Raw genomic sequence first — 24,823 nt, 5'->3', positions numbered from 1 at the left:
AGTAGGGGTAGCGGATCCATTGCTACGCTATGATTATGAGCTTCTTTTTTGCCAATAATACTGTAACTGTTGTCAATATTGTGACAATATGAACACCTAGCACGCGTCTGATGAGACACATGATTGTCATGATAAACCCTATGACTACGGGTACGGGTCGGACCGGTTGGACCCAGACCCTTACCCAAACCCAAGTAGTATTCGGGTATAAAATTTGGACCCCATACCCGAATCGAGGTTGGGTATACCCATCGGGTCCCGGTTCTAGTCGGATCTATGGTCCCTCCTCTTCCCCTAATTTTGGGGTTGGGTATACCCATCGGGTCCTGGTTCTAGTCGGATCTATGGTTCCTCCCCTCCCCCTAATTTTCCCCTAATTTTGAGGTTGGGTATACCCATGTGAGGTGCCGGTTCTAGTCGGATCTATGGTCCCTCCCCTCCCCCTAATTTTGAGAGAGAGAGGGGTGTTAATTTGGGCTAATTGGAGATTTAGAGAATAGGAGTTGGGGCGAAATGGAAATGGATCACACTTAAATTAAGGAGGAGACCGGTGTGATTATAGAAAAACACAGGCTTCATGGAAGGGAGGGTCCATGTGACCTCCAATTTATATAAGTTAAAATCCGTCCCTTTCGCTATTGATTTAAAGATTGGATATTTGGTTGCACGTCGTCTATAAACTATCGAACTGTCCATCTGTTAAATGACGGCCATACATAAATCTCCACCCTCAATCATAACACCCCCTCTCTCTCTGTACTGGTTTTCCGGCCATACCAAAGTTCTCCGGGCATTTTTCGCCTGATTTCCGGCATTCGATTTTGCCGTATAACGCGACGGTATGACGCAATTGTTCATACCTTAGGAAGAGAAACTCGTCAGCACACTTTTAGAATTCATGGAGCTTCATCAACATAAAGTGGCTTGTTTCAATTCTTTCAATGAATCAACGGAGGAGAAGACTCAAGAGCCTGAGATCCTAAGTGATTCCGGCCAGGTTCATGCCAGACAACCGGTTTCGGGGGGTTCGAAGACGGAAACAAAGGGAGCTGCTGCTTCTTCACCCAAAAGAAGGTGAACCAACAAACACCATTTCCTCCAATTTTTCAATGGGAAGCAACTTGTTGTTTTCTTCTTAATCCAAAACCAGGTGAACCATGAAACTCTTCATGATCCAATTGTTTATTGGAAATAATGATTTTGTTAATGTGAACCGAGAGATCATTTGCTCCATTTCTTTTAGAGGGCATAACCTTTTCATTCTCTATACAAAGGAAGATAAAACGCGTTTTTCTATGGCATGCATCAACCACTCTCATATTTGCCATGTAAATCAAGTTATTTGAGAGGTAAATAGCACACAATAAATGCTTTATTAAAACATGAAAATCAATTCCAATAAATTTTTTAGTATTTTACTTTTTTGAATTTTGATAGATAGATCGAGCAGATTAATACTAATGATAATCCATAGTCACATAAGCTATAAAAAAAAAAAAAAAAAACCGAAAATTATGGCTTGTTTTATACTCTTAATCCATGTTTGAAAAATCAGGCGGTCCACTCGAGCCTGGCAGGCCACGGAGCTTAGAAGGATAGGCATGGGCATTGGCCTTGGCTGAATCCTATTATTTGATTTTTCGTTATTTTCTTCTTCTTTTTTTTTTTTGCATAAACTCGTCATTCTCCTCAGTCCCGAATAGGAGTCGGGACCTTCGAGTCCCACGCGAGTCCGTTCATTGTTTGAATTATTACGGGGAAATGCAGGCGGGTTGTAGAGAAGAGAGTGATCTCAGTCCCAATTGGAGGCGATCTAGACGGTTCACGGCCAAGAGGGGAGGGAGCTCCACCGTCCGATTCATGGGCTTGGAGGAAGTACGGACAAAAGCCCATCAAAGGTTCTCCATATCCAAGGTAACACCCACCCCGATTCTCTTCCCCTCCTCTTCATTTTTACACGAAAACTATGCCACGATCGCTTTCCTTCAAATTTCATCAAAATTACCGCTTTGTCCCTGCGGCTGTCAAATTCGTCTCTCGCCAAGCCAAGCTGGTATTTTTCTAAAAATGACCATATTATCCGTAACATTCAGCTAAGTGACCAGCGCCCTCTTAAAACTTATGAAAATGACCATAATAGCCCTCCTCCATTAACATAGTCTCGTCAAATTGCTCCCAAATAATTAAATTAAGGCGCACCTAAAAAAAACAGTAGACGAAGTTGTTTCGATGTTGAAAAACTCTTAGATCTGATCATCTGGGCCTTGAAATACATGGACATAAGAAAAAAAGGAACTTCAAGCTTTGAAAATATTGCATCTAGTGTATTATCTAGACCGTCGATTTTCAAGATTTTCAAGTGTTTATAGATCGTTTTGATATACAATATTTTTGAAAAAAAAAATTTCATAATTAGAATATGAAAATAAATTTTCAATCTATTATAAAGATTTAGAGTATGAAACGATATCTTTTGATAGTATTTGAAGGCATGCCTTACTTTGATTATTTAGATCCTCAACCTTATTTAAAATACACCCTTAATAAATTTGAGCACGTATATTATGTTTACGTATATTATGTTTCCAATCTCCTGCGGGAATGTTACGTACATTTGCTCCCTCACTCAAAATACTTACTGATGTTGATTTTTTCAGTTCTAAATTTTGAGAACCACCTACAAATTACTAGACAATTATTTTAAGAGAAAAATTAAAATTTTAGATCTCGTACTTCCAAAAATGGATAAATCTCTGCTCAATGTTGATAATTTTTTTTATTGCGACCTTGAGAAATACATAGCATGTAGAAAAAATATACAATAAAGCTATTTATTTTTGGTACAAGATGGCCATAATTAGTTTTCACCATTGGATGTGAAATTCGATGACTACATTTATTCCATTGACCAAGTTGAAATTTCAAAAGAAATTTTTGCGAAACACATCCAAGCTATTAGATTTCACATCGGATGGTTTGTAATTAATTTGACTTCTTTGTATCAATGGTAAATAGTCTTATTGTATACGATCTTTTTTTTTTTTTTTTTTTTTTGTTTTTTTCAGCTTAATTTTTGGGGTGAAGACCGTTATTGTCCTTTTAGCAGGGGGAAAGGGCAATATGGCAAAATATTGACACATGTCACGTCTTTATTGGGTGCAGGGGATACTACCGTTGCAGTAGCTCAAAGGGTTGCCCCGCTCGAAAACAAGTGGAGAGGAGCAGGGTAGATCCGTCAATGTTAGTCGTCACCTACGCCTGCGAACACAACCACCCCTGGCCCCCAACCTCCTCTCGCGGACCACCAAACAACAACAACCCTAGGATTCCGTCCAAAACCCTAAAGGAAACCTCACCGGAAAATCACAAAATCTCGGACCACCCACCTGAGATTACGCCGGAGATGGAGTTTGAAGCCGGAGATGGCTTCCAAAGCCACGATCTTTGCTGGTTTCCAGGTGTAGACATGCTCCAGAGCTCTGCTTACGTGCCGGACGACGGCGGAGAAGGGGTTTTCGGTCGAGAGGTTTTGGGTGACGAGGAAGTATTCCGTCAGGAAATTAACGGTAAGGATGAGGAGTGCTTCGCGGATTTGGGGGAATTGCCTGAGTGCTCGGTGGTTTTCCGTCGGGGCTTGTTCGAGATTCAGGAAGCAGCCGCTTCGTGGTGTGGAAACACGGGGTAAAATGACGAAAATTGCCCCTTCCTTGTGTAGAAACGGCAGATTCATCCGGCCGTTTTAATGGAAATGCCGGATCACTCCAGCACCGAAGAATATTCCTGTTATGCCTCACAATTGTGACAATTCTTTTCAGAAGTCCGATTCCTACCACTCAACTACCCAAAAAAAAAAGAACAAAAAAAGACACCCAACCTGGAAAATTCCATGCAATAAATGACTATGATGAGTATTTTCTAAGAATTTCAATGGGATTGTATACAATGAGACTATTTACTTTTGATACAAAGAGGTTACAATTACTTGCAATTATCTTATAAGAAATTTGATAGTTTCGATATGTCACAAAGTTCGAAAAATTTCGTTTGAAGTTTGAGCTTGATCAATGAAATAAATACATCCATCCAATTGGACATCCAATGGTCAAATATTAATTATGACCACCATGTATCAAATGTAATGGTCTCATTAGATGCTTTTCTATGTTAATTGATGACTATTTTGCTCATTGTAATACTTTGTATAAACAAGCATGTACTCACTTGATGCTAGCCAAGAATGAGGGCGCAATTGTGAATGTGGGGGTGCCCTTTTTTCTTGGATATGTTAACGGTGGGAATAGAAGGTGGGATTAAATCCTATTCGTACTTATGCATTATGTATGGCTACTTAGTTTTAAAACTGGTGCCTGGAGGGCATGCATTCTCGATTCCCCAATTTGGATCGGCCATTTTGGGATCTTGATCAATACATCCATAAAACTAAAAATAAGAAAAGTAGAAAACTTGATGGAATCATGTGGTTCTAGAGATTCCCTAGAACCGAATCGTCCCCCACCAATTTCAGGTGGAACACGGTCCCGGTTTGAATGGTGAGGATATTTTGGTAATTTTTTCTCAGTCCAAACCTTCCCTTGTCCTCTTCTTCTTAAGAGTATCTTGCTGGCAAAGGGGGATTATAAATACAAGGGAAGGCGCATGCATCGCGGCTTTCTTAAGATAATCTTCTTTTATATTAAATATTGGGAAATAGTATTGAATAGTCCACAATAATCGGTTTTAATTAAATGTTGAGAAGGAGAAAAAAAGGTTAGATGGAGTAAATTATAGGAAGAAAGTCCAAAGCTCGTCTTAATCTCCTTGGAAATGGCATCATAGTCTTAAACGCTTCCGAATTTAATTCATAGTTTTTGCATCCAAGAGTAAATTTGGGATCTCTCCTTGCCTCTTGGCCACTTGCTTCTAGTATGGGGAAAGATTTGATGCTTTTATTTGAAAAAGAAATGTAAAAGTGGTGGAGGAAACTTCAAAAATCGCACATGCTTTTGGAAAATTTCCAATTAAACAACTCCTTGACACGCTACATGAGCAAACCACAACAAATAATCACTCTCTCTCTCTCTTTCTCTCTCTAAATTTTAGTTTATTATGGTTAAGTCAGCCGTGGAATGCGAACCAGTAAAGCAAGCAGTGTAGCAAATGTCAACTGCCTAACTAGAGGAGCCGTGGTTGATCTGGTCAAAACATTACATTTTATTTTTGATTTGACAAGTGGTGATGGTTTATGGGTCCTAAAAAACCAGATTTAGCTGTTATTTGGCTTGAAGTTAAATGTGATTTGCTTTAGAGTCAAATAGTTCTGCAAAACAATGGAGAGGACTTTGATTAAAGTCGGTCCTTGTATATAAAAAAAGTTAATAATGGTGCAATGTACAATGGAGTGATGCAGAGGGCCATAACCCACACCAGAAAGGGGTAGAGAGGTGAAGCTAGTTGAGAGAGGGAATTTAGAGTCTTATAGAGTATTGTGAGAGGTTTAGACAGTGGGCTTAGTTTAGAGAGAGAAGTCTCAATGAGAGACTAAAGAAGGTTCTAAAAGGATTGAAAAAACAAATAAGAATGCCAGAGAAGAATGAAGAGAAATGTGAGTTTTTAAAGAAGTAAAAAAGTGACCACAAGCTTTAATGAAAAAAGAAGAAGAAATTACAAAGAGAGACAAGTATAAATACAAATATAATAAGGCTTAATAATTGATGAAAAAAAGGGTTATTTATTACTAGAGAAGAAGACAAGCAAAAAAAAGGTACTAAATGAAGAGAAAGTAAATAATTGAAAGGGTAAGGAAAAATTTAGACAATAATAGAAATAAATAAGGGGGAGAGAGAAACACATAGAATTCTACGAAGTGAACTTAATAAATGATGAAAAGTAGAGAAGGGTTTATAGAAACTAGAAACATTGACTCTATTTTTGGGAATTTTGATATTTAATGATAATTCAAAGAGGCACAGAGAGAGACATAGAACCCTTTTTTTTTAAATTTATTTACTTATTTTTATAAATAGAAGTTACCTGAAAAACGACCAACATAGAAGTACAAAGAAAATAGGTGAAAAGCTTGACGAAAGGGGATGAGTACTGTGCTCAACCGCCAACATTTCGCTGAGATATCATTTTAAGGACTGCGACTTGCTGACTCCCTTGATTAGATTAGTTATCAGAATAGTTAACAACACCTCACATGCTCCTAATCGAATTACGCTCATAGTAAAAAAAGAGATTTGTTGTCCCGAATTTCGTCCGGACACGGGGTAAGACAAGTTCACCAAAGGACCATTAGAGCACAATAACTCTACTAGACTTGGTTACCCAATTATTTTGCAAACTGTAAACTCAACTTTACTTATGCTTTATTTCACACAAAGTAAATACATATTTATAGTGAAACACAACACGACTTACCGCACAATGGTTTACAAAACCATGGGCTAAATCATAGATGAAAAAAAAAAATCATACAATACCCTGATACATCAAGTACATCTACATGTCACTTATATAGTACCCTGGTATATCAAGAACATCCATATGCTACTCTTATTTACATTCACTTAAAATAAAATATAAAAGTAACAAGTACAAAGCCATAATTACATATACTCGGCTCTCATTCTTCCGCACACTAAAAAAGTAAATAGTAAAACCACTCATAAAAAGTAAATTCACTTTTCATAAAGTAAAACTACTTCAAGAAAACCATGTATGGTTTCTTTGTGAGATATTTTGAGATGATTTTCGTGACTCCTCTGGTGACTCATCTTCAATAATGCTGTTGAATTCTTTGTAATGAGTCATATAAAAATGTCCTCATGCTTGGCAATTCTTGCAATTTTTAAAATTTTTGTAAAAGTTTTATAGTAGTTGTAATGATATCAGTGGCTTTATGTTGAACGCTTCATGAATATAAAGAGTTTCGACTTTATATACTTTGAATAAACCTTGATCAGTGAAATTAATCATTTGAAAATATTTACATAAATTTGGTTAAGTGCCTCGATCTCGCCCTCTTGATCTAGGTGATCTGGTGGCACGTGTCTCAGGTTTCTGGTGAACCTAAGATTTGAGATTGCTGTCTTGGAACCTTGCTCGGGGCAAGGGTAGGTATATCAACCAATGAGAGAGAAATTTTAAGTGGGTTCGGGATATACTCGGGCTGACTCGCGTGGGTGCCCTCTTTGATAACGAAGAAGGCCCCGAGCTTCTTGAGCTGGTTCGGAATCGCTTCCCTTGACTTGTAATCCTCTTGTTTTTCTGCGCAACATTTCTATGGTTAATTTGTAAGACAAGTGGGTCAAAGGGACCTACTCTTGTCTTAGGGCAATGCACATTCACATAAAAAGACGATGAAGTGCAAGGTTCGGTGAAAAATAGAAAAGAGAAGAGAGCTCGAAGTAGGGGTGAGACTAGCATGACAACCAGAAATTACCGACTCGGAGTGGTAGCAAGACGGGCATGGTTCTCAGGACCAGCACGACGACAATACTACTCGAAACCGAGGTCACGTTGGTGATAGGCTAGGTCTACCCACAATCAAGTGAGAGGAGAAAGAGATGAAGAGGAAAGAACGAGACGACCAAGAGAAGGGGAAATCCAGACTTCAATAAGCATCGCGATAGGCAATGCAAGGAGATGACGCATCCCTTGTGGACGACGCTAGCTCCTGACGAGGCGCACGATGATAGTTTCTCCTAAGTCGCACGACAATAGGCTCGGGACGTAGGGAGAACAACGATAAGCACCGGGCATGCGGAGGAGACTCGCGGACGGCGATAGGTGTTGCCAAAGCCCTTAGCGGGTGGTGATATGTATCGTTGCTTACACTAGACACGTGGCAGGAAAAGACCCCTGCAGGTGGCAACAAACCTTGCTGTTTAGGTTCTTCACCGAGATATCAAAGCTGTGTCTGTGGGTGGTGATGGGCATTGCCATCTACAGGCCTCACTTAAAGGAAAAAATAGATAAGTAGAAGGGGAAGGAGACTCGCACATGGCACTGCCATCGCCATGCATACCCTGTGAGACCAAGGGGGAGGCATGCATGGCACTTCCACTGCTGTGCATGGCCCCTACGAGGAACTCAGGTGAAGCAGGAGAAGAGAGGGGAGAAGATAAAAAAAAGAAGAGAGAGAAAGTTTACCTCAAACTTAGGGGTACCAGTCAAAAGTTTCTCTCACCTCACTCCCTCTCTCAAGCGTGACATAACAATGGTAAGAAAGATAAACTTGTATTAAGTGAAAATTCTCTCTTGTGTGTATGCCTCTATCTCTCTTTTTTTATCGTACAATGATGGTATGTATATATAGAAGTGTGCCCCAAACATGGGTGGATGATCAAAAGTAACCCTAATTGCTGGAAATTAAGATTAAATTGAATTAAAAGAAATTAAAAAATAGGGTACAAAATGATAGATTTACCCCTTCTTAACAAGTTGTAAAATTCCAGAATAGTCCCTGTGTTGCCCTAGGACTTGCGTGATCGTGCATGGTTGATCTGGGGTCGTTTTGATGCCTGGTTGATCATACGATGATTGGTTTTTTGTAGGGCTCGACATGACGATCGATTTGATACGAACTTCGAGTCATGGATTGTGTTTTTGATATATAATCATGTGACTTAAAATTTGAGTAGATCTTGAAACTTTGGATAGATAGTGTGTTTGTTCCTTGATTTTTTTTGTGTTCTCTTCGCTGAATCACTCTGAGGATGCCACTAGGATCATGGGGCACCAAACACAGCTCGATTCCATGGCCTAATGAAGATTTTGCAAGTTTTGAATTTTGGCTGGAATCAAGGATTCCAGTGATGAAATTTACAGTCTGTTTGTCGGCTTCGTGTGTGTACAAAATCCAATCGTTAATCATGTATGAGGTTTGGTTCAGAGATGGCCCAAGACCTTACGCCCGTAATGGAATTGGTCTTGTGTCAATCGGGCTCATGAGCTGCGTGATCAGACCACTTGAGCAAGGTATGACGTTGTTGAATTTTCTGTACTTTATTCATGGATCAACAACTTCTCTCTAGTTTTTCTTCTCGCTCGGGTATCGTCACGGGGTGTGCCACATATTGAATTGCTCGTCTTGATTAGACGAACATGCTCACCAAATTTACGCACTAACCAACTTAGGACGAGTGAGATATGAACGTCAAAAGTCCATGGTCGTGACTATCGCTTTAATGACGTAGTGTTATAGGGTGGCCTCACGAGAATAACGTGTGGCTTCTCCTGTTTTACTCTTTAGTCTATAACTTCTTCCTGGAATGTCCGTTTGAGCTAAAACTTGATCCCTAGGGGTTTTCAACCGTGTTGAATCCAATGGTGGTGGTCCCACGACAATTTGAGATCCTAAAAATGTAGATTTAGTTATAGGGGTCCGTTTCAGGGTGATAGAGGCCGATTCTGCCAGAGCTGTTTCTCAATCTGCACTACCTTAGACATGTCGAAATGCGATAAAACTTGACAAGGGACTCTTGATAGACCTTATAAGGATCTTGGTCACTTCTAGGGCTGTTTTTAGACTGTCGAAAGTTCCACTACTTGCTAGGTCTTTAGTGAGCGGGGGCCCCATGTTGATGAAAAATACCTTCCAATAGCATGCCCCGCCAAATGTTGTGCTTCGATAGAATCGAGAAGTGCAATCATTTGAGAAGTTTGAGGGATCTTTGTCAAAGTCCAACCCTCGAGAGACTATCTATGGTTCTGGAGCATGAGGCCTTTGTTAGGACCTCCTCGTACAGAACTAGGCCTTTTTTGAATGCTAAATGCTACGAACCTTCGATCGGTGTTGTTTACTGATACACCAGGTTTGTTTTTGATGCTCAAGGTATCTCCTATAGGTCTCGTCTACGGGGTCTAGTTGGGGTCTTCTGACCCAACCCGAAAGTCTGGTCTCATGTAGGCTGGGGGGTTTGACAAAGACTACCCTAAAGCCTGTGGCAGGTTAGGCCATAAATTCATAAGTTTCTTACCTTCCCCATGACTCTTTGCAATTTCGGAGGGATCTTTTAGTCATTGTCTTCACCCTCAAGGACTCTTGTTGTTGTTGAACTAGGGAGATCTTATGCGGCTCTCACTCCCTGATGAGCCATGAAACTGGGGAGATCTTATGCGGCTCTCACTCCCTGATGAGCCATGAAATTGGGGAGATCTTATCCGACTCTCACTCCTTGATGAGCCATGAAACTAGAGAGATCTTATACGGCTCTCACTCCCTGATGAGCCATGAAACTGGGGAGATCTTATGAGGCTCTCACTCCCTGATGAGCCATGAAACTGGGGAGATCTTATGAGGCTCTTACTCCTTGATGAGCCATAAAACTTGGGAGTCGACTGAGGTTATGGAAGTGCGTCAACCTGCTTTGTCGGTCCAAGCACCCTTTCGCAGGTTTTCACTTAAACATGGGAAGTGGCACCGTGAGGACGGTTTTCACCAACTTATGTTATTTTTGGGATCTTTTACCCATGAATTTGTGGTCATGTCCACCCTTTTCATCCATTTTTGCTCAAAGTGCCCTCTTGGGTTTTTCATCGTGCTTGCGTTTCTTTTTCCACGAAACTTTTTTACTCATGGTTTCGTGACCATGCCCATTCGTCATTTTACTCATGGTGTTGTCCAGGTGTACACCATGCCCGTTTTTTTTGAGCAGGCGTGTTTTAAGGTCGTGCCTTCGAGACCTGTGCAAAGCCTTTTAACGTCATGCGGTGAGGATGCATACTATAGTTTAGGGTCATACAGCTAGACCGTAGTAGTAAGGAATGGCTGTTTGTAGAGGCCACAGAGTGAGTTTGGTGATGACTTTGACTCACTTGGAAGGATAACATGAAGTTGCCTATGGAGAGTAGATTGGATGGTAGGTGAAAGGTGGTGATCCACTAGCTGACGGCAAATATGGGTGCCAAGATGGCTTGCCATTTGGTGAGCATGGGTAAGACTCATTGCGGGATGATGAAAGATGGTGAAGGTGGCCCGTGCACATTAATGGGCCAGCTAGAGAAGACGTGCATGGAGATGCACGTAAAGGACGTGTGCGCCTAGAAGAAGAGGGTACGTGACTACAAAAGGGTTAGTTAGGGAAACGTGCACGAAAATGCATGTGAAAGGGGTGTGCAGTTAACGGGGGCATGTTTTAAGGTCGCACCTCCTAGACCTAGGCAAAGCAGTTTAACGTCATGCTGCCAGGATGCGCACTATGGTTTAAGGTGATATAGCTTAGACCGTGGTTATGCACTTTTAAGTCATGCAACCAGGACCGTGTAGTTTAAGGTGGTAGGCATTTCTTTGGTGGGTTTGCTTCTTTTGTACGAGGAGGGCGTTTCTCTTGGCCTGTAACTGTCCTCTGATCCTCAGATGCAAGAGCAATGCCGCTGGCTTTGGTTTGTAACCGTCCTCTTATCCTCAGATGTAAGAGCTTTGTAACTTCCTTGACAATGGGCATTCGGTTGTAACTTACAACTTTTTCTAATGCAATATAAGAAATAAATTTCCTTTGAGTTGGCTTGATGTTTCCCATCTTCATTTCTATATTTTTATTTCACACACCGCACTTTATTGCCATGTTAGGGATAATACTTCTTTAAATATCGCCCATTGATGGGGGGCTTCGCCTATTCTCCATCAAAGTTCGTCAGTATATATGCCCCACTTGGTGTAACCTGCTCGATTACGAATGGACCCTCCTACTTAGGCTCGAACTTTCCTTTGTGACACCCGTGCATGACAGTTGGTCTCTTGACGGCTATGAATAGGTCCCCACGAGCGAATGAATGAACCTTGACAGACTTGTCAAAGGCTCTCTTCATTCTTCCTTGATTGAGCTCGAGGTTCTGTTGGGCCTCTAGTATCTTTTCATCAAGGGCATCCAGCTCTTGGTAGCGGAGCCTGACCCTCTATTCCTCAGTTAATCCCTGATGTATAGTAACACAGAGTTAGGGTAATTGAATTTCGAGGTGTAGAACCACCTCACGCCCATAGACTAGGGAATAAGGGGTGGAATTTATAGCATTGAGAGTGGTAGTGCGATACGCTCATAGAGCCTCAGGCAACTTCTCGTGCCAGTTCTTCTTTGACTTTGACACCAACTTCTGGTGTACCCCGCACAAAGTCTTGTTGAACGCCTCAGCTAACCCGTTGGCTCGAAGGTAGTACTTAGTAGAGTACTTCCACTCAAAACCAAATTGGTTGACTAGGCGATCCACATGCTGGCTCTTGAACTGATGTCCATTATCAGAAATTATTCGGTCTGGGACCCCAAACTGGTAGGTGATGTGGTGCCGCATGAAGTTAGCCACAACGGTCGTTGGAACCTGTCTGGGAGGGACTGCCTCAGCCCATTTGGAAAAGTAGCCTGTCACTGCCAGGATGAAGGCATGACCCAAAGCAGAAGGAGGGTCTATGGGTCCTACAATGTCCATGCCCCACTGGGAAAAAGGCCATGATGTCACTGTAGGATGGAGAGGCACTGGGGGCTGATGAATGAGACTTGAGTGAATTTGGCACACCTGTCATCTTTTGGCGTAGTTTTGGGCATCAGCTATCATGGAAGGCTAGTAATAGCCGAGTCTGCGTACGCGCTCATAGAGCTTGGGGCCAGATTGATGCAGCCCGCAGATGCCCGAGTGTATTTCTTCGAGTACTTTGCTTGCCTCTTGGGCATTGATGCATCTAAGGAGGATTCCATCAAATGACCGACGACAGAGGACATCCCTAACGAGAAGGGTGTACTTGGTAGACATCCGTCGTACGCCGCTGCGTTCCGCCCGATCTTGAGGCAACCTCCCATGTCTTACGAAGTCCATGATAGGCTCCCTCCAATCTTCTACTTGCTCAACCTCTGCGCACATCGGGTCGAAGAATCCGGGCTCCTGCTACCTGGCCTTGGATTTTTTTCCTTGGGAAATTTCTTGCTCTGTCTCGATGACATCCCTAGCCTCGAGAAGTGCCCCGAATGGGTAAGGCGGACACTCAGGGAAGACATCCCTCTCATTGTCTGCGTCAACTCTGATTCTCAAGTCGACATGTCTCCATTCGATTACCCAAACCGGAGTTGGCCCCTTTGAAGACAATTGGGTTGTGGCGCCGAGCTTTAAGAGCGTATCAGCCTGCGAATTTAGCCTTATAGGGATATGACTCAGGGAGAAGTCATCGAACTGGGCCATGTATGTTTTGGTTGTGTTATGGTAAGACTTGAGAGGATCCTTCCTTACGTCATATATCCCCTTTAGCTACCGAATGACCAGCTCAGAATCACCGAAGATATTTAGCTGCTCTAAGTTTAGTTCCTAGGCAATCTCCAGTCTGATTATGAGGGCATGATACTCGGCTTTATTATGAGAAAACGCCTCTACAAGTGAGAAGGATAGAGGAATTGTTCCTCCATCAGGAGTTAGGAACACAACTCCGGTACCGCCTCTATCAGACTGGAATACTCCATCAAAGTACACCTCCCACGACCGAGTTAGCGCCGTACAAAAAACTTCTTCATCCGGGAGATCGCTTGACATGGGAGATTCTGAAGGGATTGGGTGAGCTGCATGGAAGTCTGCTACGACTTGATTTTTAACTGCCTTCTATGGTACATACGTGATGTTGAACTCCATCAGCAATAGTACCCACTTGGCCAAACGTTTTGATAAGCATGGCTGGGTCATAAGGAACTTGACCGGGTCTACCTTGGAGATTAACTTGACTTTCGATGGGAGGGTAATTCTTCTCAGCCCCTTGCATTCTGCGACTGAGTTAATAGAGCGCTGTCTCTTTCCCTCCATCATTATTCTGCGCTAGGAATGCCTCGAGTGACTCATCGAGGGCGGTCACGTATAGGATGAGAGGCCTTCCTAACACTGGTGTAGAGAGTACCGGTGGATTCAACAAGCACCGCAGCTTAGCACGCTTCATCCAATATGAAGGGAGTGTCCTTCTTCAGGAGGTGTGAAAAGGGACTGCATCGCTCTGAAAGGTTCGAAATGAACCTCCGAATGTAGGCGAGTTGTCCTTGGAGAGACCGTAGTTCACGAAGGGTTGTAAGTGACGGCATGTCCTAAATTGCCTTGATTTTGACTGGCTCGATCTCTAGCCCCCGGTATCTCATGATAAACCCTAAGAGTTTTCCTAAGCGTACGTCGAAGGCCCATTTCAAGGGGTTCATCGTGAGTTGGTGATGCCGCAACCGCTCAAACACCTTTTTAAGGTCTTGCACGTGAGTGGCTTTTGTTTTAGACTTTACCACCAAGTCATCCACATAGCACTCGACCTCCTTGTGAATCATGTCCTTGAAGATGGTTGTCATGGCTCACTGGTACGTGGCGCCAGCATTCTTTAGCCCAAAAGGCATCCCAGTGTAGCAAAAGACACCTTTTGGAGTTAAGAACGCAGTGGCCTCCTCATCCTCTGGCACCATCCTGATTTGGTTGTAACCGGAATAACCGTCCACAAAGGAGAAGATTTGGCAATGGGCCGTGGATTCAACCAGTATCTCAATGAACGACAGGGGGAAATCATCCTTGGGACAAGCAGTGTTCAAGTCATGAAAGTCGATGCAGACCCTGATTTGGCCATTTTTTTTCTTGAATGGGACGATATTCGCAAGCCATCTAGGGTATTTGACTTCACGTATGAATCCGGCTTGCCTGAGCTTGTTCACCTCAGCATCGATCTGCATCTCGAGGTCAGGCCTAAACCTTCTTGATTTCTGCTACATGGGTTTGATGGTGGGATCAATACCTAGGCGATGGACATCAATCTGGGGGTTTAGACCGGGCATCTCATGATAATAATGCTAGGCGAAGACACGTCCCGATTTACTTGAAGGAGGGAGATCTAGCTTTCTTTCTCTTTCAGGGACATCTTTGCTGAGATGAAGGTTGGCCTTGGGTCGGCCTCATCCCCCAGGTTAATCTCTTAAAGCTCATCAGTCGTAGCCTGCCCTCCCTCTTCCCACTCTTTGGGAGCTTCTTGGAGTTCCTCGTCGAGGGACTCACAAGGGTTTTCTTTGATCTCAAATGTGTCCACCCATGATCCTAACATCTCGGCCTCTAGGAGGGGCACAATGGGGGAGAGGACTGGTCTCTGATTGGTCAAAGTGAAGGAAGGGTCGGCTTCAAACGGGGGGTCCATGACCTCATGATTGGGCTCACTCGGTACTTGCCCCGAGCTGGGCTACGCGTCATGTACTTGGATCATGTGACAAGCCTCTTGAGAGCAAAAGCTCGAACGTGGTTTGGTTTTGGCCCGTGTTGCTAGGTCGTCGGTAGTTGTCAAGAATCCTACCGTCTGGGTTAGCAATTCTGTGAGGCGCTCTTGCGGCGACATGGTGAGGCTGGTGCCTCCGAACTCTTTGTTTAGAGTGTCGAAATCTGGGCATCATCGAGCGGTACCTGCATAAGGAATAAAGGAGGAGGAAGGAGAAGAAGAGTTAGAACGTTTCGGGCAACTTTTAATGTTGTCGCCGGAATTGGACATTTGCAGGGGGTATTTAAGGTCATGCCCCAGCTTTGACTGTTGTGGGGTGTTTTTAACGTCGTCACCCATTTTGGTCGACTCTTGAGATATTGATAACTCAGGGCCGTCTGCCTGATTGGAGATAAGATGAGGCGAGCTGCGCTTGGGATGAAGTCCCACAAGGTCGGTAGCGGAGGAAGGGGCCTGAGGAGTTCTTCATTGACTAGTGGCTGAGGAAGATGATTCCTTCGGCGGGCTGACCTAGGTACTCGCCATCTCCTTCAAGATCCCTGAGGGGGTGTTTGGATTGCCCTATCAGGTTGGTGAGTGGCCCTAGCTTGGCAAACTGCCTCATGTTTTAGGGATTTGAGCCTACTTCGCCCATGGTAGACTTCCCAGGGCTGAGAGGTCGAGGGCTCTGAAAGGTCTAGTGCATGCTCGTGAGGGGCTTATAACGGGGCTTCCTCTTGAACGGGAGCGAAGGCTTGGACGTGTCTTGAGAGAACCGCACAGACGATGTGGCCTTGCTGGACTTTCTTCGTGACTAAGGCCTTGAACCCAATGCACTCCTTGAGTTCGTGACCCCACACTTGGTGATAAGGGCACCAGAGTTTTTCTGTGCCCTGAGTAAGACGCTTAGGCTATCTGGCTGACTTGGGGGTGACAAGACCTTGCTAAAGCATTGCCTCAAAGAGGGCATGCAGAGGGCCTTGCTCAGTATTTTGCTGGGCTTGCGTCAGGGGGTCTTCTTGCACAGGCGGAAGAGGGACCTAAGGGTGTCTTGCCAGGTCGCCCTGAACCTCCTGACACTGCTGCATATTTTCTGTCAAGAGTTTATGGAAGCCAGTGTACCTGCTGACGTCATGACCTCGTATCTGGTGATATGCACACCAGAGGTTCTCGACCCCTGGAGGCAGGAACTTGGGCTGCCTTGTTAGCTTTAGGGTGGCGATCCCTTCTTTGAGCATTATAGAGAAAATGCATGAAGGATAACGAGTGCCCCGTCGTCTTCTCAGATCGTGACTATGTGAGATGCCTCAGCTGCCCCCGAATGCCTTTTTCAACTCTTTGAGCTTTATCAAGCCCTTGTTGATAAGGGCCTCGATAGTGTCGTTGGGCTTGTAGCAGTCGTGAGTGGGGTGGGCTACTCTCCTATGATAGGCGCAATACTTCTCAGTTGACTCCTGCCTCGATGACTCTACAGTGGTGCCTTTGACATCTGGATCATATTCTGTTCTAGAGCAGTGCAAGGGTTCACTCCATGTCAATGGGGTAAACCTTATTCTGATGATGGGTGGGTTCAGTAGTCGTTCCGCTTACTGTTTTTAGGAGGTGGGATCACATTGTAGGATTGCTGCTTGACCTCGGTCTGAGGCTTCTGTGCTTTAGAGAGGTCGAGAGTTTGGGGAGCCGCACCTTTGGTGTTGTCACGGTGACTGCCACGCTGATCACTACCTTTTGATTGCCCCAACTACTGGAGCAAGAGTTTGAGCCAGAGGTCGACGAGGGCTGCCGTGGTGCTTGAAAAATCCCTTGGTATGAACTGCCTTAGAGATGTGCTCTGACATGGAGGGTGGATTGGATGCCGCGACATGTAAGGCAATCTCGAGAAGCATGTTTCGTATGCAGGTCTGGGCTGCTTCCTTCTTGGTCATGGGAGTGGCGTGAAAGGTCTCCATCTCTCTTCATCGGGTGATGAACTTGTCAATCGGCTCACTTGGGTCTTGCATCAAGGTGGGGAGCTCGATAGTTTCCATGTTCCTTTGGACTTCAAAGAAGCATTGGTAGAACAACTACTCCATTTCTTGCCAAGTGTGTACCAAGTTTGATGGCAGCAGAGCATACCATTGGAAGGTTGGTCGTTCTAGAGTGCCGATGAACTGGCGAAGGAGGAGACGTCCGTCGGTTTCTGTCTCTCGACAGGCCGCTTGGAATTGGGCTGTATGCTGGTGAGGAGACGTCGTACTATTGAAAAGGGGGAGTTTCCCTTTTTGGTAGTTCGGAGGAAATGACACCTGGTCAATGTATGAAGGATACAACTTTTGATAGAGTGGTGTCTTCTGCATGCCTGGGACCTTGTTCTTGAGGCTATGGGCCACCATAGCATCTATGTCGATTTGGGAGACCCCGTGAGAAGAGGAGTTGTCTTGGGAGACCGGAAGGGGAGTCTGCCTAGGAGCTGTGTCCTCACTGGTCAGGGAATCAGACGAAGAAGGGGGCTTGGAGGCCTTTAGGCGCTCCATCTTTCTGAGGATAGCTTGCATCATTTCCTTGAACTTGTTCATTCGCTCCTCCTAACGTCGTTGGGGCTTTGTATGCTGATCTTCTGAGGACCGGTTCTTGATGATCTTGGGACTGTGACTTTTGGGTGGTGATCACCAAACAATATTCCTAGACTTGCTCAGGCTCCGGAGATTGAAGAGGGAAGAAGGGATTACAATGCAGGAAGTCATCACGGGTGGTGACCTGGACTGCCTTGGAGGTTTCCTTGGCCATGATTTGCAGGCCTCTGTTTTGCTTGATCCTGAGGCGGCTGTGGACCTCATTCCAGAACCGAGCATGGGACCTGGACTACCTCGTTTTCTTCGAACAGGCGAGGGCCATGTCTATGAACTGAAGCAGGAAGTGGGGCCCAAGGATGGAGGGCAGCTTGGGTTCTTGTCTTGGAGGCTGGGGGCCTCTGTCTGACATCAAGCCGTTGCCTCGAATTCCTTTGTGAGGCCCTAGTGTTCGATTGACCCAAGGATAGCTCAAGATGGTACTCTTAGGGAAGACCTTTGAGTACCAGAGGTCAAGGTGTTTGCTTGGAATCGGGGAAGCGACAAAGGAAGAAGCTGGTTCGTGACTCCGCTTGAGTCTGGATCCGAGAGGGGCCTACAAAGATGGTGTGTGTGCACCTTCAGGGTTAGCCGTCTGGGTGACTTGGGGGTCAGCCCGGGCTCGATCAATGGGTTCATCCTGAGGAGGCCGAGACTCACGAGCTTGTGTTTGTGAGGGACGACGCAGGAGCTTATCTCTCACAAGTGAAGCTGTGTGTGCTGGGAGAGAAGACGAAACGGTCGACGCCCTTGTGCTTGAGGTGGAATAGAGCTAGTGCTGCCCCAAGCTATGGAAAGCGAATGCATGGGGCATGTAGGGTTTAGCCCGAGAAGGCTTGGCCCTGGATGCGAGCTCAAGGAAACATGAGGGTTGCCTCGAGGTGTGGCTCGAGTAGATAAACAACGAGCCTTTGAGTGTGTGTCAGAGGTGAAGACCTCGGGACCTCCGCCTTTGTGTACTGACCCTCCAGGTGTGGAGCCCTGGAGTAGTGAAGGAGCACAGGGAGTTGCCTTGTGGTGAACCTCAAAAGCAACGACAGTTTTCTTGCCTTTTGCAGGGATGGACGAGGCAGCATTCCGGCGTACCGCATCAGTATGACTGTAGGAGATTTTCCAATAGCAGGGTGTGCGACTTCAGAACTGCTACCCATGCAAGGGCCCTTGGTGGAGAGTCCCCCAGGGAAAGAAAGAGGGAAGGTAGGGACCTTTAAGTCCCCTCTCGCACTGATCCAGGTGAGAACCTGAGAGCCGGATCGTGAGTCCTGACTCAAGAGGAGAGTAGGGAAGGAGCCTTGAGGGACAAACATCCCTCGAACAGCCACAAGTGCAGGGATAAGGATGTCCCCGACTCGGATGAATGGGTTGAACAACCCAAGTGCCATAGAAATAGGTGCAGAAAGTAAAAAGGAAATTGGTCAAACAAGAGCGAACAGACTAAGGGGTAGTATGTTCCCAGTGGAGTCGCCAAGCTGATTAGGTGCCTCGATCTCGCCCTTCGGATCTAGGTGATCTGACGGTACGTGTCTCAGGTTTTGGTGAGCTTGGGATTTGAGACCGCTATCTCGGAACCTTACTCGAGGGCAAAGGCAGGTATACCAACAATTGAGAGAGGAATTTTAGGTGGATTCGGGCTAGCTCGCATGGGCGCCCTCTTAGATCACGAAGAAGGCTCCCCAACTGCTTGAGCTGGTTTGTAATCGCCTCTCTTGACCTGTAGTCCTCTTATTTTTTTGTACAACACTTCTATGGTTAATTTGTAAGACAAGTGGGTCGAAAGGACCCACCCTTGTCTTAGGGCAATGCACGTTCACATGAGAAGGCGATGAAGTGCAAGGTTTGGTGAAAGATAGAAAATAGAAGAGAGCTTGACATAGGGGTGAGACTAGCATGACAACAAAAAATTACCGACTCGGAGTGGTAGCAAGTCGGGCATGGTTATCAGGACCAGCACAACGGAAATACTACTCAAAACCAAGGTCGGCGCGTCGGTGATAGGCTAGGGATACCCTCAGTCAAGTGAGAGGAGAAAGAGGTAAAGAGGAAAGAACGAGACGGCCAAGAGAAGGAGAAATCTGGATATCAATAGGCATCACGATGGGCAATGCAAGGAGACTGTATATCCCTTGTGGGTGATGGTAGCTCCTAACGAGGCACACGACGATAGGTTCTCCTAGGTCGCATGGCGATAGACGTGAGACACAGGAAAAATGACGACGAGCAATGGGCACGCAGAGGAAGCTCGTGGACGACGATAGGTGTTGCCAAGCCCCTAGAGGGCGGCGATTGGTATTGCCATCTACACTAGATGCACGGCAGGGAATGACCCTTGCAGACGCCAACAAGCGTTGATGTTTGGGTTCTTCACCGAGATGTCAAAGCTGCGTCTGTGGGCGGTGATGAGCAACGCCGTATACAGACCTCACTTAAAGGAAGAAACAGACGAGTAGAAGGGGAAGGACACTCGCGCATGGTGCTGCCCTCGCCATGCACGCCCTGGGAGTCCAAGGGGGAGGCATGCACGACACTACCACTATCGTGCATGACCTTTGCGAGGAACTCAGGCGAAGAAGAAGGAGAAGAGAGGGAGAAGAGAGAGAGAAGAAGAAAAGAAAAAGAAGAGAGAGAAATTTTACTTTAAACCTAGGGATACAGGTCAAAAGTTTCTGTCACCTCACTCCCTCTCTCAAGCATGACATAACAATGGTAAGAAAGAGAAACTTGTATTAAGTGAAAACTCTCTCTTGTGTGTGTATGCCTCTGTCTCTCTTTTTTTCTCGTACAATGATGGTACTTATATATAAAAGTGTACCCCAAACTTGGGTGGATGATCAAAAGTAACCCTAACTGTTGGAAATTAAGATTGAATTGAATTAAAAAAAATTAGAAAATAGGGTACAAAATGACAGATTTGCCCCTTCCTAACAAGTTGTGGAATTTCAAAATAGTCCTTATGTTGCCCTAAGACCTGCGTGATCTTGCATGGTTGATCCGGGGTCGTTTTGATGCCTGGTTGATCGTAAGTGATTGTTTTCTTGTAGGGCTCGGCATGACGATCAATTTGATACCAAGTTCGAGCCATGGATCGTGTTTTTGGTGTACGATCATGTGACTTGAAATTTGAGCAGATCTTGAAACTTTGGATCGATAGTATGTTCATTCCTTGATGTTTTTATGTATTTTCTTTGCTGAATCACACTGAGCATGCCACTACGATCACTAAGCACCAAACACAGCTCGATTCCGTGGCCGAACGAAGATTTGGCAAGTTTAGAATTTTGGTCGGAATCAAGGATTCCGACGACAGAATTTGTAGTCTGTTCGTTGGCTTCATGTGCAGAATCCGATCATTAATCATGTATGGGGTTGGGGTCAGAGATGGCCCGAGACCTTATGCGAGTAATGGAATTGGTCTCGCGTCGTCGGGCTCGCGAGCGGTGTGATTTGGCCACTCGAGCGTGGCATGACGATGCTCAATTTCCTGCACCTTCTTCATGGATAAGCAAAGCGTTACTTCGCGCTCGGGTATCGTCATGGGGCGTGCCACATATAGAATCGCTTATCTTGACTAGACGAATATGGTCACCAAATTTTAGCACGATCTGACTTAGGACGAGTGAGATATGAGCATCGAAAGTTACTAGTCGTGACTGTCTCTTCAATGGTATAGTGTTACAGGGTGACCGCACGAGAATAGAGTGCGGCTTCTCCTGTTTTACTCTTTCGCCTATAACGTCTTCTTGGAATGTCCGTTTGAGCTGAAACTTGACCCTTGGGGGTTTTCAACCATGCCGGATCCAATGGTGGTGGTCCTACAACAATTTGAGATGCTTAAAATGTAGCTCTAGTTATAGGGGTCCGTTTCAGGGTGCAAGAGGCCGATTCCGTCGAAACTGTTTCTCAGTCTGCACGGCCTTAGACATGTAAGATTGCGGCAAAACTTGGCAGGGGACTCTTGAGAGACCTCATGAAGATCTTAGCTAGTTATGGGGATGTTCTGCGACTCTCGAAATTTCCACTACTTGCTAGGCCTTTATTGAGCAGGGGCCCCATGTTGATGAAAAATACCTTCCAACAAAATTATTTTCTCAATTTGTATATCCTAATAATTTTGTCATAAAATCTATGGTTATATGATTAGGATATACCTCTCTTATGAAAATTAGCAAGTCATCCGATACTTCCTTTTCAATAATCCAGATAAGTAATTTAGGCTCTAAGGAAGTCTATATGAAATTGGTTATCACTATACTGATTCTTTCGACAGAGGTGAGAAAGCACTCAATATTAGGGCAGTTTTCTGTAGTTGAATTACTACTTTCTGGTTTAGGAGAAAAAGAACTCATAACCTTTTGACAAAGTTTTTGTCCTTCTTTCGGGGTTTCTAAGGACTATGTCAGCCACTCATTTTTTTAGACTGCATTTTTTTGGACCATTCTTATCATTTTCATTTCACTGGTGAGGGCATCTAGAAGACGATGTTCTTTTCCAGGAAGTTTTTCAACTGAAAATTCATACTGGGAAAGGATAAACTGCCACCATGCATATTTCTATAATTTTGGGTTGCTGGTGATTTTCTTTTTCATTATGCTTACGAAATTTGAATAGTTGCTTCTAAGAATAAATGTTTCTCCAATTAAACTGGTATGAAACGTTTCGACTCCTTTGACTGGAGCTAATATTTATTTTTCAGCTGGTTAATAATTCAACTCATGCTTTTTGAACTGGCCGCTAGTATAAGTACATATTCTTTTTTCTTTTTTATATTTCTTTAACAGTACTACCGTACAAGTGTCAGAATATGAATATGTACAAAGAATAAAATGACCTCCACATACTGGTGCAAGAGGGGGCAGAGATTGTGCTTCTGTTTTGAGGTTTCTTACCTCCTGAGTAGCTTCTTCTGACCATCAGAATGGTTCTTCTTTCATAGCTAATCTAGTTTTCTTGGTTTTCTTAGAAAGTTTGTCAATAAAGTCTTGAATATAATTAAGACAACTAAGAAATTTCTTCCATTGAAGCTTATCCTGCAGCTTATCTGGAAATTTTTCAATTTTATGGATGACATGGGGCTGCATCTGGATTTAGCCTTTGGAGATATGTACACCAAGAAAATCAATTGATTCTTTGACGATATGAAATTTGTCTTTTGGAGAAGAAATACCTATTCCATGTTTCTGCACAATTTTTGAAAATGTTCTGAGATGCTCTAGATGTTCTGGCATGTTATCTGGAAAAACAACAAAATCATCTATGTAGTTAGCAATAAAATGTGAGAATGGTTTGAATATTGAATCCATCCTCCTTTGAAAATGTGAAGGAGAATTTTTTAGCTTGAAGGGCATCACTAGCCATTCATATAAACCTTCAGGAGTAGAAAAGGTTGTTTTGTGAATATCTTTTTTTTCAATTTTCACTTGATGATACCCTGCAATCGAATTTTGAGAAAATCTATTTTTCTACAACTCCATGTATCAACTCTTCCTTACGGGGTAATGGCCATTTAATATCTATTGTGACCTGGTTTAGAGGAATATAGTTAATTACTATTCTGTCTTTTCCTCTGTTTTCTTCTGAATGATTTCTCATAATAAAAGTTGCACACGAATAATTTGACTGGGATGACCTAATTAACTATTTTTCTTTCAATTCTTTTATCAGAGTTTGCATATCATCTTCATCCTCTTTATTACATCTTATAGGTTTATTCTGAACTGGAATATCATGGAGAGTTGGTATATGGGCTTTAGACGAATCCTTATCCCAATTTTTTAGAGGATGTTCAACACAACATCTTTTGAGGATTTCCCTAATTTCTCTTACATTAAGTAGTTTTAAACTGACTTCTAGGCTCATGCCCTTTATTTTTTTTGATGATCTCATATTTCCTATGTTCTTTTTCCAACTTCTGAACATCTTTCATAACTTTTATTATAAAAGGATTTTTTTGAATTTCGTTTGACCTCATTTTGAAAGTTGGTGGAATTCGAGGTACGTTTTTTTTTCTCCTTATATAGTAAAAATTATCATATATCTCGACACTGTGTAAGACTCGGTGGAATTCGAGGTACATTTCTTTTCTCCTTATATAGTAAAAATTATCAAATCTCTCGACACTGTGTAAGAGTTATTTCATCTAGAGTTACAGAGCCTATCTCTGCTTGATATCCTCCATCCTCAGTATTAACAAAATTGACAAAAATCCTTTTTTTTTTTTTCCAATTCTAACAAGAATATTAATGGAAAATTCCGTTAATTTTATTCTTCCATTCATTGTATCAACTTCTTGTCCTTGAGAATATTTCACCCAATTTTTCTATAGTACTTTAGTGCAAAAATTTATGTTAGTTCTAGTGTCAAGAAATAATTCTATGCTTTTCCAATTTTCACCTCTATCTGTAGCAATTTTCGTTGGCATTAGTAACAAATTTTGAGAGTGTACCATTTTTCGAATTTGATACAAATTTTCTTTTGAAATTTTTTCATCGTTTAATGGTTTTTGAAATAATTTTCTGTAATCTCCCTTATAGTCACTTTGAAAACTTTGTTTAATTTGTTCAATATGAGTATCTTCATCAGAAAAACACTAATAAATCACTAGATTCATCATTACTGGATAGAGAACTTACAAAGTCTTCTTCAATTATTTGGTAGGGGCAATATGTCAAGCATTCTTACTGTTGTTTGTTCTATTCCCTCGAGACAACATCTTTCTAGGTCATCATCTTGCTTTGTCCTACCATTTCTTCTTTTTCATCATTTTCATCACCTATACTTTCATCATTTAGAGCAGGAGTAGAAGTAGAGGAAGAGTCTAAAAGTTTTTTGAGATCTCCATTGTACAACAAATTTGTTATTTATGACTCTCCAATCAACTCCAAAACATTATTTTTCTAAAATTTCAACAAATACAGGACATACAAAACCATCTTTTCGGGCCAAATATAGTTCCAATAAAGCATAATTTTTTTTACCAAAATTACTGTAATACAAACTTCTTCAATATTCAATCATATGCAATGGATATTGCTTCGATATATACCCATTCTTTTCTTTC

The 24,823-nt window shown here is 43.3% G+C and overlaps 1 protein-coding gene across 1 annotated transcript; it reads left to right on the top strand.

Moving 5' to 3' along the window:
• Positions 1-558: 558 nt before the first annotated feature.
• LOC18425614 (putative WRKY transcription factor 65) lies at positions 559-3,988 on the top strand. The gene is made up of 3 exons (XM_006830158.4): positions 559-1,074; positions 1,768-1,914; positions 3,163-3,988. Exons 1-3 carry the CDS (start codon positions 899-901, stop codon positions 3,683-3,685), a joined length of 846 nt encoding a protein of 281 aa, XP_006830221.2. The 5' UTR covers positions 559-898; the 3' UTR covers positions 3,686-3,988.
• The last annotated feature ends 20,835 nt before the right edge of the window (positions 3,989-24,823 follow it).

This window comes from Amborella trichopoda, chromosome 1 (genome assembly GCF_054954075.1).
Source record: "Amborella trichopoda isolate Santa Cruz 75 chromosome 1, AtrichopodaSantaCruz75HAP2 v2.0, whole genome shotgun sequence".
Taxonomy (NCBI): Eukaryota; Viridiplantae; Streptophyta; class Magnoliopsida; order Amborellales; family Amborellaceae; genus Amborella; species Amborella trichopoda.
The sequence above is the reverse complement of the archived record's forward strand: the minus strand, read 5'-3'. Positions and strand labels throughout refer to the sequence as shown.

Bases quoted from the DNA above. Each gene is read 5' to 3' on its own strand.
- LOC18425614 (XM_006830158.4), top strand. From the start codon at position 899: ATGGAGCTTCATCAACATAAAGTGGCTTGTTTCAATTCTTTCAATGAA. The intron at 1,075-1,767 runs GTGAACCAACAA...GGGGAAATGCAG, and splicing joins GCTTCTTCACCCAAAAGAAG to GCGGGTTGTAGAGAAGAGAG. The intron at 1,915-3,162 runs GTAACACCCACC...TATTGGGTGCAG, and splicing joins AAAGGTTCTCCATATCCAAG to GGGATACTACCGTTGCAGTA.